At 47.5% G+C, this 15846-nt stretch overlaps 1 protein-coding gene across 4 annotated transcripts in view; it reads right to left on the bottom strand.

Annotated features, from left to right (window-relative positions):
* The window catches only part of ARFGEF2 (ARF guanine nucleotide exchange factor 2), a 73672-nt gene that overhangs the window by 19100 nt on the left and 38726 nt on the right, over positions 1–15846 (bottom strand). For all 4 annotated transcript variants that reach the window (XM_077778363.1, XM_077778364.1, XM_077778362.1 and 1 more), the window contains exons 20-26: positions 12796–12836; positions 12522–12691; positions 8926–9077; positions 5395–5567; positions 2508–2668; positions 428–558; positions 184–313 (exon numbers count right to left, since the gene is read on the bottom strand). In XM_077778363.1, the coding sequence (XP_077634489.1) occupies positions 184–313; positions 428–558; positions 2508–2668; positions 5395–5567; positions 8926–9077; positions 12522–12691; positions 12796–12836 (958 nt within the window). The remainder of the gene's footprint in view (positions 1–183; positions 314–427; positions 559–2507; positions 2669–5394; positions 5568–8925; positions 9078–12521; positions 12692–12795; positions 12837–15846) is intronic.

Raw genomic sequence — 15846 nt, forward strand, 5'->3', positions numbered from 1 at the left:
CACCCTTTCTCAGATGGGGGCAGTTTCTTAGCATTAGTTGCTTTGGTATAGGAGTTCCAAGAAGGGATTTTCATTTTAAAACACACCTCGCGGGGATGACAATGCAGCCCTGAGGCAGACAAAGGCAGAGACCCCCCTCACCCCAGCCCCCATATCCAGGGCTCTGTGTTAGTCATCAACTACCTCTGACTGCTGCTCAGGGAGCTTCATATTGTCAAAAATCCTGAACACGATTCTGAACAGGTCCTGCCACCAGTGCTTCTCAAAGGTGTGGCCATAGCTCTTCATGATCTCGAACATGACCGTGAGTCCCCTGGAGGAACAAAGCCAGGCACAGAGAGGGCATGCGTGAGGGGAAAGAAGAGCGGAGAAGCCAATGACCGAGGCTCATTCCATGACATAAGGGGTGCCATCTGGGACGTGTTACCTTGTCCGAACATCTAGCTTGCATCTGTTAATGATGCAGGAGAGCTCAAACAGGATGGGGAACCAGCCTCGGACCCAGACCCTGTCGCCAGGAGCCACATTCATGTCGTCACTTGTGTATTCTTGTAGCACCTACAAGGACAGTCAGGTCTCAGATATAGACGAAGGAAGCAAAGGAAGAAACTCAAAGGGAACCACATGAAGCGTAAGGCCCCACACATTTTCCCTCCGACAGACATCCATGCAGCAAGAGTAGGACAGGGCATCTTGAGGTGGCAGACACAAGCCTCTCCTGAGAGCACACGAGCATCTTCCACGTAGGAGCCTCTGGACCCTTGTGGGTTTTAGAGTAAGTTGAGTGGGCAAATCACAAGGGTCCAGCGGGTGGGAGGTGTTCCATTAAGAAAAGCACCAAAGGTCGGAGCACCTGGGTGGCTCAGTTAAACATGTGACTCATGGTGCAAGAGTCTGAGCCCCACATGGGGCTCTCTGCTGTCAGCACAGAGTCTGCCTCAGATCCTCTGTCTCCCACTTCTCTCTGCCCCTCCCTCATCTGGGCTCGCGCGCTCTCTCTCTCTCTCTCTCAAAAATAAACATTAAAAAAAAAAAAAAGAAGAGCACTATAGTTCAAGAGGTGTTAGCAAAACATTCAGGACGATTCCGTAACTTAGGTCTTTCTGGAATATTACTGTGACACATACTACTTAAAATAATACGAGCAGCAGGTGTTTACACAGGGCCTGCTTTGCGCCAGGAACTGGGACGGTGCTTTACGTGGGCTAACAGTCCTCACAACAACCCATGAGCCAGGCAGAAATAATCGTCCTACTTTACAGATGGGTTAGCTGAGGCACCAGGACGTTAAGTGAGCTGCCCAAGGTCACATAGCTAGAAGCTGGCAGTCTTTCCCAGTCTGGGTGGGAAGCCCTACTCCCTGCCCTATCTCTGGGATTTGAGCCCTTTGCTCTGTAAGCACTTTTGAAGCAGTACTATCTGCTGCAATGGAATTTCTTTATCAGCTCTGCTTATCCAACATTATGCAATTTCTCTCTGTGTTTTGGTTAAGTCCCCAGTACAATGGGGACAGAATTCCCAATCTCATAGGTCTGATGTGGAGACTAAATAAATCAATACACAGAAGAGATCTGAAGAAGAGATCTGTATAAGCCATCATAGTTTAGATGTACTTATTTCTACTTAATTTCAGTGTTTGAGACTGTCATTTAAACCAAGCAGGCCTCTTTGGAAAGGTGAGACCTAAAAGAGTAAACCCAAACATTTCTAGGAGAAAACAAAAGGTGATTTTTAAAATGTGATTTCTCAGAGCGCCTGGTGGCTCAGTCAGTTAAGCGTCCAATTTTGGCTCAGGTCATGATCTCGCAGTTTGTGGGTTCAAGCCCTGTGTCAGGCTCTGTGAAGACAGCTCGGAGCCTGAAGCCTGCTTCAGATTCTATCTCCCTCCTTCTCTCCCCTCCCCCACTGTACTCTGTCTCTTTCTCTCTCAAAAATAAATAAATGTTAAAAAAATAAAATGTGATTTCTCAGTCATGTCACAATGGTAAAATATCATTTCTTTTTTTGGGCAGAGGGTAAAATGTCATTCCTTAAGAGGGAGGTTTGTTCTTTCTCTTGCTTGATTTTTTGAGAGAGAGTGCGCACGCCTGCCTGCTGGAGAAGGGAGGGGAGGGAGCTGAAAGGGGGAGGAAAAGAGGGAGAAAGAGAATCTGAAGCAGGACCCACACCTGACTGGGGCCTTGATCCCAAGACTGGGAGATACAACCTGAGCCGAAATGACTGAGGCACCCTGGCACCAAAGCTTCTTCAGCTTTGCCAAAATTCAAAGCTAAATACTATTATTTTCCACAAACACAATTAGTAGAATACTACATGAAAGTTCGGTGTGAGTAAAACAACCTCACACACACATAAGAGCACTAGCGGCACGTGAAGCGACACCCAGTTGAGGGCAAACATGCACCTCTAAAAGCGCAGCTGGAAAGTTCTTTGCCAGGAACAAGGGTTCTCTGCCCCACGATTCCCCTTCCCCTGAGTGCCCAAGGGGGAGGAGAGGAAACACGTACCCGAGGCCTCTCAGAGACGTATTTCCCACAGAAGCGGATGAGCCGGATGGCCTCCATGCTCGTGTCCGGGAAGGCGGCATTGCACGCAAACTCCGATAAGCACTTGACTGCGTCCTGAAAGGAGTCGATCGCCGCAGGGAAATGGTGCTGGAAAATAGTTGCTGTGGAAACAAAGCCACATTGTGTATAAAGACCAGGACTAAGAAATGGGGATCCAACACCCCCTCCTGCCCCAAGACCATTACTTTTGTGAAAATCTAGGAAAAGCGTGTCATTATCTCCAGAAGACAGAACTTCTTATTAAATTATTCAAGAATGAATCCATTGAGCACCACTTGGGCTAAACTGGTTCCTGAACTCAAGCAATGATGTGAAGGTCCACATATTCATTCATTCAACAAATATTTACTGAATGCCAACTATGTGCAAAGCATGGTTGTGGGCCCTGAGGACAGAGGCAACCAATCAACTTTCCTGCTCTCACGATGCTCTTTATCCAAAGGGCAAGACAGACATTAATTGCCTACGTCAGTACATTTATACAATATAATCTCAGGGTGGGCAAGTGCTGGGTGAAGGGACAGAAGGCAGGAAAGGCTGCTTAAGGCTGGGGGTCAGAGAAGGACTCTCTGAAGAAGTGTCCCCAAGGAAGTGAGAGAGGACAAGCCATGAGAAAACCAAGCCTCACCAGGGCACCAAGGTGTCCATTTCAGCGTAAGCTATTTTATGATGGGGTGTAAGGAACAATACAGGTTAAACACTGATCTGCATGTGAAGCGGCCCTCAGCAGCCTCCCTGCCAGAAGCTGGGCCCTGAACTTGGCCCTGGTTGGGTGATCCTGAGCGCACTCCTTTACTGTCCTGGTCATTTCTGTCCCAGGACCACCCCTCATGCTACCTGGTTGTGAAGATGAAGGAAGATCAAGGTCAATGAGCTAAAGGTGAAAAGTAATTTAGAAGTCTAAGGTTCTTCAAAAACCTACAAATATCACCTAAGACAAATATAGGAGTAACAAGAAGCTTACAAAGAGTTAAAAGACCTCAAAAAAGACCAAAGCTAATCTACTACTTTATAATTTTTTATTTTTTTTATGCTTTTTATTTTATTTTGAGAGACAGAGACAAAGAGCGAGTGGGGGAGGGGCAGAGAGAGAGGGAGACACAGAATCCGAAGCAGGCTCTAGGCTCTGAGGTGTCAGCACAGAGCCCGATGAGGGGCTTGAACCCATGAACTGTGAGGTCATGACCTGAGCCTAAGTCAGACGCTTAACCAACTGAGCCACCCAGGTGCCCCTGCTTTATAATTTTTATGAAGACCAAGTTCAGTAAACACCTTATTGTGTGACAACAGGCAGGACCAGGGGCGTCTACAGTCAGTCCAGAGCAGACACACAAAGCGCCAACTCTGGGCTGCTGTCTGGGGGTGACTTCTGCCCCACCACGTCCTATGTGTGACTCAGGCAGGTTGTTCTACTTCACTTTTCTGTCCCTCGGTTTCCTCTCTGGTGAAACATGGGGAGTAAAGGTGTGGTCAGTTCTTGTTACTCATGGCAGCTGTGCTCTACAGGGTTGTGTGAACACTGAACACGTGAACAGGGCAGACCCGCTACTCCCAGGGCAGGTACAGAGTGAGGTTCCTCTGGTCACAGCGTTTTAATAACACAATCAAGGGGTGGCTGGGTGGCTCAGTCGTTTGAGCATCTGACTTCGGCTCAGGGCATGATCTCACGGTTCGTGGGTTCAAGCCCCGCGTAGGGCTCTGTGCTGACAGCCAGCTCAGAGCCTGGAGCCTGTTCTGGATTCTGTATCTCCCTCTCTCTCTGACCCTCCACTGCTCATGCTGTCTCTCTCAGAAATAAACATTTAAAAAAAATTAACACAATCAATATGGAGCACCTGGGTGGCTGAGTCAGTTAAGTGTCTGACTTCGGCTCAGGTCATGATCTCATGGCTCTTGAGTTCGAGCCCTGCATTGGGCTCTGTGTGGATGGCCCAGAGCCTGGAGCCTGCTTCAGTTTCTGTGTCTGCCTGCCTGCCTGCCTGCCTCTCTCTCCTCTCTGCCCCTCCCCTGCTAGCACTCTGTCTCTTTCTCAAAAATAAGCAAACTTAAAAAAAAAAAAAAAACAGGGGTGCCTGCGTGGCTCAGTTGGTTTAGCGGCCAACTTGGGCTCAAGTCATGATCTCACAGTTCGTGGGTTGAGCCCTGCATCAGGCTCTGTGCGGGCAGCTCAGAGCCTGGAGCCTGCTTCATCCTGTGTCTCCCTCTTTCTCTGCCCTCCTCCCCTGCTCATGCTCTGTCGCTCAAAAATGTGTGTTTTTGAATTTAACAAATAGTGTTGGTTCACAACACTGAAATTTTGGCCAACAACACTTTAACTCAAGCCTGAACAAAGCTCATCGAGATGTATCTTCTCCAGGGACACGGCACAGCACTCCAGCACTATACTTTAGGGCCACTTTAAATGGTGAACTCACCACCGAAAAACCCAAAAATGAATATGATATGTGGTAGTAAGTATATACCACAGAAAGGACACTTCTTTATTTATAGTGGGAGAGCTGAAACCAGAAGACAGAGTGTTGCCTGCTTAACCTTGGCTGGGAACTCATGCCTTGGGTGACAAGTATGCCCCTGCTGGATGCACACACATGCCAACAATAGTGCCGGCAGCACTGGTTCTGCGGTTGTGAATAACGCGGCTCGCCAGGCTCTGCCTCACGGGGCTCCTGTGCACACGCCTAAGCCCACCTCAAGTGCTCAGGACCCACCTGGCATGTTACTGTATCACAGCAGGTCTGAAACAGGGAAGCCCCTTTGGGGAGTAGAAGAGACAGGAAATAGGTGGTCACCCTTTTAGACTTGCAGGTGGGACATTAGAGCCACTTACTGACGATGTGGCCCGTGGTCTGGAAGGCCAGCTCCACAATGTTCCCATCGTGATCCGAGGCTGCCTGGTGGAACACGGCAAAGATGTTCTTCCAGCCCGAGCGGATATTGGCCGCCTGGGAGTTCACCATCTGGGCAATGCAGCGGATCACCATGTCCCGGATGGTGGGAGACCTGAGGGAAGAACGGGGCAGCCGTGGGGCACCTGGACTTGGACGGTGGGACGGGAGATCGACACAGCATCACTTAGACACAGCATGTTTAAAAACAAAAATGCATTTTTAAAAGCACAAAGAATCCACATTCGTTAAAAACAAATTAAATTAGACAACAAAAAGAAAAAGTATTAAGATAATCACTGTGGCCAACAGATGCTTTCCCAGCAACCACCCCTCCCTCACCTCCTTGACAACAACAGGATTCTGATTTCACCCAGGCGGCACCATGCCCAGCCTCAGGGAACCAACCAGGAACAGGGTAAGACAACATGACAATCTCGTCTCATCTGCCAGGTCCTCAATTTCCCAGACTCCCTTGGAGCCTGGGGAGCTACATGAGCTGTTCTGACTAATTACATGTCAGAGACGTTCATGGGAATGGGAAGGGGAGGGGTTTCTACTATGGCTTTGTTTTTATCTTACAAAGAACACACATGGTGGGGGCCCCTGGGGGGCTCAGTCGGTTGGGCGTCCGACTTCGGCTCAGGCCACAATCTCATGGTTTGTGAGTTTGAGCCCCGCATCGGGCTCTGTGCTGACAGCTCGGGGCCTGGAGCCTGCTTCAGATTCTGTGTCTCCCTCTCTCTCTGCCCCTCCCCACTTGCACTGCCTCTCAAAAATAATTTTGAGCACATGTGTGTGTACAGGGGAGATGCAGAGAGAGAGAGGAGAGAGAATCCCAAGCAGGCTCCATGCTCAGCACAGAACCCAACATGGGGCTCAATCTCAAAACAGCGAGATCATGACCTGAGCCAAAATCAAGAGTCAGATGCTCAACCAAATGAGCCACTTAGGTAACTCCACTGTCTAGTTCTATAACCTGCACTTTTGACTAAATTATTATAAGCATTTCCCAGATCATAAACTTTGTGAACCTCTTTTTTCAAATTTATTTTGAGAGCGAGCGAGCGAGCGAGCAGTGGAGGGGCAGAGAAGAGAATCCCAAGCAGGCGAGGCACCATCAGCACGGAGCATGATGTGGGGCTTGAACTCAGAAACCATAAGATCATGACCTGGGCCGAAACCAAGAGTCGGGTGCTTAACCGCCCAGGCCCCCAAACCTTGTGAGCCATGTTGTGGCTGTACTAACATTTACTTTAACGTTCCTGTATGTAGGGATATCTGGTTTTTAAAAAATTATTCTGTGTCATTTACAATAATCCTCAGAAGAGTTACAAGAGGCACGAAAACAGTAAGGTTCTGGAGAGAACACTGCCCAGATGCTTTTGAAAATGTCACAGCATGTTACGGTTCCATCGACAGTGTCTAACAGTGGCCGGCAATGTGTGAGTCTAATCTTACTGTGTGCCTTATTCAAATGCTGGCTGGGCAGCCACGGGATGGGCAGGGCGGGCCTAGGATTCTGGGGCTGTCAGTGCCACCAGCCCGTCCGCGGCTCTGCCACGTGAGGCCTCGGTCTCCTTGGCACTCTCAACAGCGCCCCCGAAGTCAGGAGGGTGGGTCTGTGTGCACACTAACATCAGGGGCAAGGCCAGATTCTGGGATGAGGTTTACTTTCTATTAAGATAAACAGGAAGGGGAAGAAGACAGACATCAAGAGAAGAAGAGACACATTGAGGAGGCTTGGCCGCCGCTCTTTTTATTTGTTACCCCGAAGAGACCCACACTGGCTTACAGCCTTTGAACTTGGAAGTACTTTCTTTTGTTAAATGTTTATTTTTTGAGAGAAAGAGAGAAACGAAGTGTGAGTGGGGGAGGGGAGTAGAAAGAGAGGGAGACACAGAATCGGAAGCAGGCTCCAGGCTCTGAGCTGTCGGCACAGAGCTCGACGCGGGGCTTGAACTCACGAACCAGAAATCATGGCCTAAGCTGAAGTCAGATGCTTAATTGACTGAGCCACCCAGGTGCCCCTCTCATTTTCTTTAAAACAAAACAAAACATGCAGATCTCATGGACACATTTTAGGGATGGGGAAAGATACAGAGTTACGCCTGGAAGTCATCCTTGACATTTCTTTCTTTTCTGCCCCACAGCTAAGTCCTCCGTGCACACTGTAGGCCATCCTTTCAAAACCTGCAGAATCAAATGCCATGGTGTCTCACCCCCTGGGTCCGAATCTGAGCAATTATGTGGCTGCCTAGCTCGTCCTACTGCTTTCCATTTTCCACGGATAAATGTAGGACGATCCCTTAACACGTCAGACTGTTCCACATCTCTGCTCAAAAGCCTCCAATGGCTTCTGTCTCTCACAGAGAAAAAATCCAGAGTGCTGACAAAAGCTGACGGCTCCTCTACGACCGCTGGGGCTGCATCCGCCCGGACCTTCTGCCTTGTTTACTCTGCCCGGCTCCCCTGGCCCCCGTGCTCCTCCTTACCTATGCCCAGCACGCTCTGCCACGGGCTCGGCTCTTGCTTTTCCCTCTGCTTCTAACCCTCTTCCCAAGACCACAAACAGCCTCTTCTGGCTTGTTCCTCACCTTAAGGGTCAACTTACCAAATGGCCGCTTATAAGTGCTTCTACTCTTAGCCCCTCACCTTGATTTAAACATTTATTTGTCTATCTACCTCACTGGAATATAAACAAAGGTTTACTTTTGAATTTCGTTGTGGACAATTTCAAACAGATGCAAAAATAAAGAGAATATTGTAATGAACACCATGTACCCAACTGAGATGACGATTAGATCAGAGCCAGGTGAAAACAGGAATTTTTGACCGTTTTCTTCAGGGCAGTACACCTGGCACGTAGAATAGTACCTAGTGGATGGCAGGCTGCAAAACAGGCCAAGTGAACAAAAGATGAACAGGGTAAGTGCTCCAGAGGGATAGCTCTCTGGTCTCTTCTGTCACCTTCTGGGGCAGAAATGAAGGGTCACAGAATTCTTGACCTTGTTTTAGGGTGCCTCAGCAGTGGCTCTTTGAATTTCAGCACCCACCCCAGGAAGAATGCACGGCATGTTTCTACTAGTTGTCGTGGTGTAATCTGTTCTTCTGGGAAAGGTTACACACAGATCTTAGTGATTTACTTAGAAACAACACGTGGGGGCACCTGGGTGGCTCAGTAGGCTAGGTGTCATGATCTCCTGGTACGTGGGTTCGGGCCCCTCATCGGGCTCTCTGCTGCCAGTGCAGAGCCAGCTTTGGATCTTCTGTCCCCCAAGCTCTCTGCCCCTCCCCCCCCCACTCACTTGCTTTCAAAAATAAGTAAACATAAAAAAAATGATACAGACGAATCATAGGCTGTTCATTTTATTTGTTTTCCTCAATAAGGAAGGAAAATGTTAACCATGTGATTAGTATTAGGAGGCCTTTTTAGACCTGCCATGGGGAGTTTTCCAGAACAATGTACATACCTGTTTTTCTTCATGATATGCTCAAAGGGCCTCAGAAAGTCTTTCTGGAAACGGAAGTTGGCTAATTCTCCTTTCTCGAGAAACTTCATAGAGAGCTGCCTTAAGGAGTCAACAGCAAAGATGGCCACATCTTCATTGGGGTTACAGCCAACCTGGGCAGGAAAGGGAGGTGAGATAACATGGGCACAACAAGTGGGATGTGCGGTTCTCGACAACAGAAACAGATAGCCTGCCTTCCAAACAAATGCTCTTGAGAAACACACTGAAGCAAAAAAGAAAATGGTATTTCTTGGCTATGACCTGTACAATTTTTAAGTTTAATGATGAAAGATCAGTACTGCACATTTAACTAAACGTGCTTTCAAAATGTGCTATTTAATTTAAAAAATTGCTTTAAATGTTGATTTATTTGAGAGAAGGGAGTGAGAGAGAGCGCATGAGCGAGCATGGGAGGGGCAGAGAGAGAGGGAAACACAGAATCCAAACAGGCTCCAGGCTCCGAGCTGTCAGCACAGAGCCCGATGTGGGGCTCGAACCCACAAACCTGAGAACATGACCTGAGAACATGACCCAACCAACTGAGCCACCTGGGCGCCCCTCACGTAATGTTCATTTAATTGAAGACTAATAAAAAGAATGTTCCTCTTGTAACAATCTGGAGGATTCCGGAATTCCTGCTGCAGAAACACACTCCGTGCTCATCGAGCAGCTTTGCACACGTCAGGACACACGAGTCCTAGCTTGAAAGAGGAACATGGGACTGTTCCAAAGATTCTGCTAGAATTCCAAGAGCTAAGGTACAGTGGTACCAGCCATCCGTCTCCTCAAACCTATGAGACTCATACGTGCTCCGGTGCCCAAGGGGAAGCAGAACATCTTCCTGAAGTGATGGAAAGAATGAAGAGCCGCAGGCGGAAGAGCTGAATTTTCCACAACTTTGTGTTTAACGGCTCTCATGAGATGGAACAGACATTTGTAATGAAGTTGACAACCATGAAAAGTCTAATTACTATCTGCCAGCCCACATCCCGAGCCTGCCCTTAAATGACCCACAGATAACTGAGAACTGGCATGGAAACAGTTGTGACAAAAGGGGCGCCTGGGTGGCTCAGTCAGTTGAGCACCTGACTCATGACTTCAGGTCAGGTCATGATCTCATGGATCGTGGGATTAAGCCCCACATTCTGGCTCTGTGCTTGGGATTCTCTCTCTCTCTCTGGCCTTCTCTGGCTCACGTGCTTTCTCTCTTTAAATAAACTTAAGTAACTTGTATAAACTGATGTTCTCTCTCAAGTCCCACTGAACATAAAATCTAGACTCAGAAGAGTTGGGAAATGTCTACCAAAAAAACAAAAAAAACCCAAAAACCCACCCACTTTTGGATTATCACTTCTAAGAGAAAAAAGGATTCCACAGCTGCTAGTGGAAATATCTTGTGGAATAAACGAGCAGTGTTTGCTCCAGCTTAGCAGCCACAGCCCCGGACAAGAATACAAGGTCAGGTAATGGTTCACATTCCCTTTCTCAAGCAGTGTCACATCAATTATGTCAAGTGGTCCCCCCAGAACTTATTTACCCAGAGTAGTGAGAAGGATGGTTGATTAGTTTAGAGGACAGCGCTGCCATTCACTCAACAAACAGCTACTCTGGGTCAAGTGCAGGCTCTCCTGGTTGTGTCCTCCCCAAGGCCTGGGAGGAGAGGTAGCCTCCAGAGGGCTCTGACACACTGCACTGCCTAACCGTCAGTGATTTCACCCTAAAATGTGGGTAAGCTCCGGGAGGCAGGGACCTCACCTACCTACCACCTGGTATAAGGCGCTCAGATGGTTTATTAAACAGTGCGGTACCTTACTTTGAGTGGATAAACAAACAAAGCAAACAAAGAACTCTGGTGAGCTGATGTACCAAGTTAGAGGTAAGACTGCATCTGACAAGGTCTCATTTTGGTGGGGGCCTGGAGCAGGCTAGCAGCTGCCCAGGAGAGCCAGTGGGGGCTACACCCCATTTATCCGCACCACCACTATCCGCAGTATCATTCAGCTTGGCTTCAAATTGGTTGTGGGTGGCGGGGGTAGTTACCTGACAGAAATCGCCAGATGCTGCAAACTGTTCACCAGCACCCTACTGCCTGTTCCGTATCCCAGTGGCAGACTGCTCCTTTTTATAAGCTTCTTCTATTTAATGGAGACAGAGCGATTCTCTTTTGGATAAACTATCTTCTGCTCACAGTACTCACAAGCATCTGTGTTACAACTCTTTATCTCCAGGAGTGAAGATATGGTTTTGAAATCACGGAGTGTGTTTTGAGAGTAAACAGTATAATTAAGCTATTACTTTTCCTTTAAGAAGTTAATGGCATCAGAGACGCATCCAGGCACACACGATTAAGTATACATTCTGATTTTTAAAAATTTGCTCAATAGATGTACGCAAGTGCCTGTGTGTACACCATGAAACCTCTAGCGGAAAGAAAGAAGCGTAGTCTGGTTTTCTCTCAATAGCTGTCGGTTTCACAACACACAAGCCTCTAGCTTACTTCTGATTTAAAAATAAATGTTAGTTTTCTCAATAACGGTTTCAGAAGAGCGGTGGCAATGGAAGCCAAAAGCAGCAGCAGTGACGATTAACAGTGAAATCACACAGAACAGGACTTAGTCTCCGGTCGTTCAGAAGACACCACAGGAAGTAGCAATGCGCTCAGACACCAATGTTGGTCCAGAGATGAGAGCTATCTTTGTGGTATCAGCCTACAGCCTGGGTAGGGGCTATCCAAGTATTTCCAATACCGACGCCATTTTAATCCCGCACTCCATGAGTTCTAGCGACATGTAAACACCTCTACAGGGAAGATGAATTACCGGCATCCTCTCTGCTGCTGGCAACGTCATGCTACGCTGCTTTGCTTGAAAGGTCTACCTCAGTGTCAATTTTTGCGAATCAAAACAAAAAACAAAAAACCCCGAAGAGAATTTCTCCTTCGGCTCAGGTCATGATCTCACGGTTCGTGGGTTCGAGCCCTGCAGCGGGCTCTGTGCTGACAGCTAGCTCAGGGCCTGGAGCCTCCTTCAGATTCTGTATCTCTCTCTCTCTCTGACCCTTCCCTGTTCACGCTGTCTCTCTCTCTCTCAGAAATAAATAAAACATTAAAAAAAAAAGGGGGGAGAACATAATACTCAGCACTTGGTTTGCAGTGAGCTGTTCCAGAGGCCAGGGTGGTGCTGCCACGACCCCTCCCCGGGAACTCCACTCTGCATCTCTACCTCAAGCGGCCAGAGCTTCGAGCTGTCAGGGAGCACCTGGCCTTTACCTCAATCTCTGCATCGTTAGCAAGATGTGTCCTAAAGAATCAGAAATGCCTGAAAGAGGTTATTTCGAGGGTCTGGGGATGCTCGAAAAATTTTTCATACAAATTAATGGCAACTGCCTCTTTGCTTCACACCACTTCGGCCTATGAAAGGTTTCACAGGAACACTCTTGCTCTTGGATAGCAGGGAAATGGGTGCAGGCACCTCAACTCTCCAGCACTTCTTTTTTGAATATAGTTGTCTGCCTCCTTCTGGACACTGGTGGAGCGGGTTTTGAGTGTGAAGAGTTACCTTATTGAAGTGATCTCCAATCACGTGCCATATTCGGGACCACTGCAGCCGGATCCGACTCATGTTGTAGTATGAGATCTCCACAATCTTCTGCAGGCTGAACATGCGGGGGTGGTGCGGGGAGGCCAGCTCGTCCATGGACACGGCGCACAGCCAGCGGACAAAGTCAACTACAGGCCAGACCCAACAACACATGCAAGGCTTCGTTAGTAAGGGCCAGAGAGTCACAGTGTGAGGATTCTCAGGTTGTCACACGTGAGTGACAAATACATACCTATGGCGTTTCCATCCAGTCTGGTAGAGCCAGTAAAAATTCTAGGAAGATAATTTCAGACACGGTAAGATCAAAGTTAGATCTGGAAGCTGAGTTTCAACATCAAACACTGAAGAAAAGGCAAAAGGAAGTATTTCGGGTCTGGCACCTTTTCTAAAATAAATGATGAGGCATCAGAGATACAGAGCTGGTAAATGAACCGAGTTGAGAGCAGAAATGTCTATAAGGGCAGAAAGAAAAAGCGACACATCGGAAGGAGGAAGGGAGAGTAAAATATAGCAGCACGTGATGTCAGGGCAGTGGGAGCAGTACAGTGAAGCCCTCCGAAAAGCTGCTCCTCCATAAGGTGAACAGAAACACACAAAAGAATCTTTTTGGCAAGAAATCTACGAAAACCAGCTCTTTCAGGACCGAACTCTGGAAATTACCAAAGCTGGTAAAATGCTTACTCAAGAAAAATGGCCAGGGGCACCTGGGTGGCTCAGTCGCTTGAGCATCCGACTTCGGCTCAGGTCATGATCTCTCGGTTTGTGGATTCAAGCCCCGCGTCGGGCTCTGGGCTGACTGCCAGCTCAGAGCCTGGAGCCTGCTTCGGATTCTGTGTCTCCCTCTCACTCTGACCTTTCCCTGCTCACGCACTCTCTCTCTCTCCCCCCCCAAAAAATAAATAAAACATGGGGCGCCTGGGTGGCTTAGTCGGTTGAGCGTCCGACTTTCACTTAGGTCATGATCTCGCGGTTCGTGGGTTCAAGCCCCGCGTCGGGCTCTGTGCTGACTGCCAGCTCAGAGCCTGGAGCCTGTTTCAGAGTCTGTCACTCCCTCTCTCTCTGACCCTCCCCTGCTCACGCTGTCTCTCTCTCTCTCTCTCTCCTAGAAATAAATTTAAAAAAACAAATAAATAAATAAAACAATTAAAAAAAAAAGAAAAATAGCTAAATGTTGGTGTGAATGGAGGCCACTGAGGCCTATTTCTACTAATGTCTCCCCAGTCCCACGGGAGGGTTGAAAACCAACAGCTCTGAAGTCACAGTAACTGTGAGACCGGCAACCTCGCTCCATGGGAGAGAACAGAACAGTCCTGGAGTTTCCCTGAAAACACTGCCTTCAGGCAACTTGACATCTGACCTGCTGGCAGTACCCAGGGAACCCCCCCTTCCAGGATTTGTCTACATTTGACTCAGACTCTGTTCAGTTCAAATAGCCTTTTCCGCAGGGCTTTTGTCACAAGCAATCTATGTAACCAATGACACACCCAGGGCAAACAAGGACCTGGGTGAAAATTTAAAAGGAAAAGTTGCAAATAAGGTGTTCACAGGAGGCTTTAAAAAGCTATGCCAGGAGCGCCTGGGTGGCTCAGCCAGGTGAGCATCTGACTCTTGATTTTGGCTCAGGCTGTGATCCTGGGGACATGGGATCGGGGCATGGGATCGGGCCCTGCGTCAGGCTCAGTACTGGGGGTGAAGCCTCTTTGAGATTCTCTCTCTCCCTCTGCCCCTCTCCCCTGCTCGCATGTGCACACATGTGCACTCTCCCTCTCTCAAATAAATTTTTTTTTTAAATGTTAAAAAACAAATAAATAAAAAATAAAATGCTCTACCATATTCCTGGTAATCCAGCCAGCCATCACACGGGTCAGGCTTTGCACACACCCAGGAAAGACAGGATAAGGCCCTGAGCGCTCATCTCTGGCAGGCCTTAAGGCACAACACAAGATCCCAGAGAATCAAAGATGCGCCCCAAACACACACTCCTTCCCCAGCAAAGGCTGGCAGCTTAACAGTCTTGGCATATGGGATCTTTGTCCTATTCTTAGCTGATCACAAAGGCCAAGTGAGCAAGAGACCATGGCTATATGCAAAAAGAATACAGGCTTTATATAGTTAGTTCAGGAAAGTCATTCAACAAACAAATAGCAATGATAACAATAATAACCCTGGGGGTGCATGGTAGGCAACCTGATAGCCAAGCTGTCACAGTGTATTTTTAAAGACATCAATTTCCAACAAAAAGTTGTTGTTAGGACATGCTAAGAAACAAGAAATGATGGCCTGTTTATAGGTAAACAACAACAATCCGGTCCCTGAGGAAACCAGGTATTGAATTTACTGAAGTTTTAAAGTTGATTTAAAAACATTTTTTTTTAATGTTTACTTTTGATAGAAAGAGAGTGTGAGCAGGGAAGGGGCAGAGAGGGAGGGAAACACAGAATCTGAAGCAGGTTCCAGGCTCCGAGCTGTCAGCACAGAGCCTAATGCAGGGATTGAACTCACCAGCCATGAGATCATGACCTGAGTTGAAGTTGGATGCTTAACCTACTGAGCCACCCAGGTGCCCTTTAAAGTTGATTATTTTATTTATTTATTTATGTTTTAAATGTTTTATTTATTTCTAGGAGAGAGAGAGAGAGAGAGAGAGCATGAACAGGGGAGGGTCAGAGAGAGAGGAGTGACAGACTGAAACAGGCTCCAGGCTCTGAGCTGGCAGTCAGCACAGAGCCCGACGCGGGGCTCGAACCCACGAACCGCGAGATCATGACCTAAGCGAAAGTCGGACGCTTAACCGACTAAGCCACCCAGGCGCCCCAGTTGATTATTTTAAATATGTTCAAAGAACTAAAAGAAAGGATAAGAACAATGTCTCACTAATAGAGAATATTAATAAATATATTAAAAATTTAATAAATAACCCAACAGAAATTCTGGAGTTGAAAATCATAAAGCTGAAATAAAAGATTCACTGGAGGGGCTCAGCAGCAGTTCTGAGCTGACCAAAGAGTTCATGAGCTTGAAGACAGGTCAGATGAGATTATGCAGTATAATAAACAGAAATAAAAAGACTTAAGAAACAAAATGAACAGAGCCTCAGAGACCTGTGAGGACTATCAAGTATACAGACATACATAAGGGGAGTCTGAACAAGAGAGGAAGGAAAGGGGTTGGAAGAACTTTTGAAGAAATAATGGCTAAAAATTCCCCAAATCTGATGAAAAGCAATCTACACATTCTAGAATCTCAACAAACTCCAGTAAGATAAACTTGAGAGATCCACATT

Source organism: Crocuta crocuta, unplaced genomic scaffold, assembly GCF_008692635.1.
Source record: "Crocuta crocuta isolate KB4526 unplaced genomic scaffold, BGI_CrCroc_1.0 scaffold27, whole genome shotgun sequence".
NCBI lineage: Eukaryota > Metazoa > Chordata > Mammalia > Carnivora > Hyaenidae > Crocuta > Crocuta crocuta.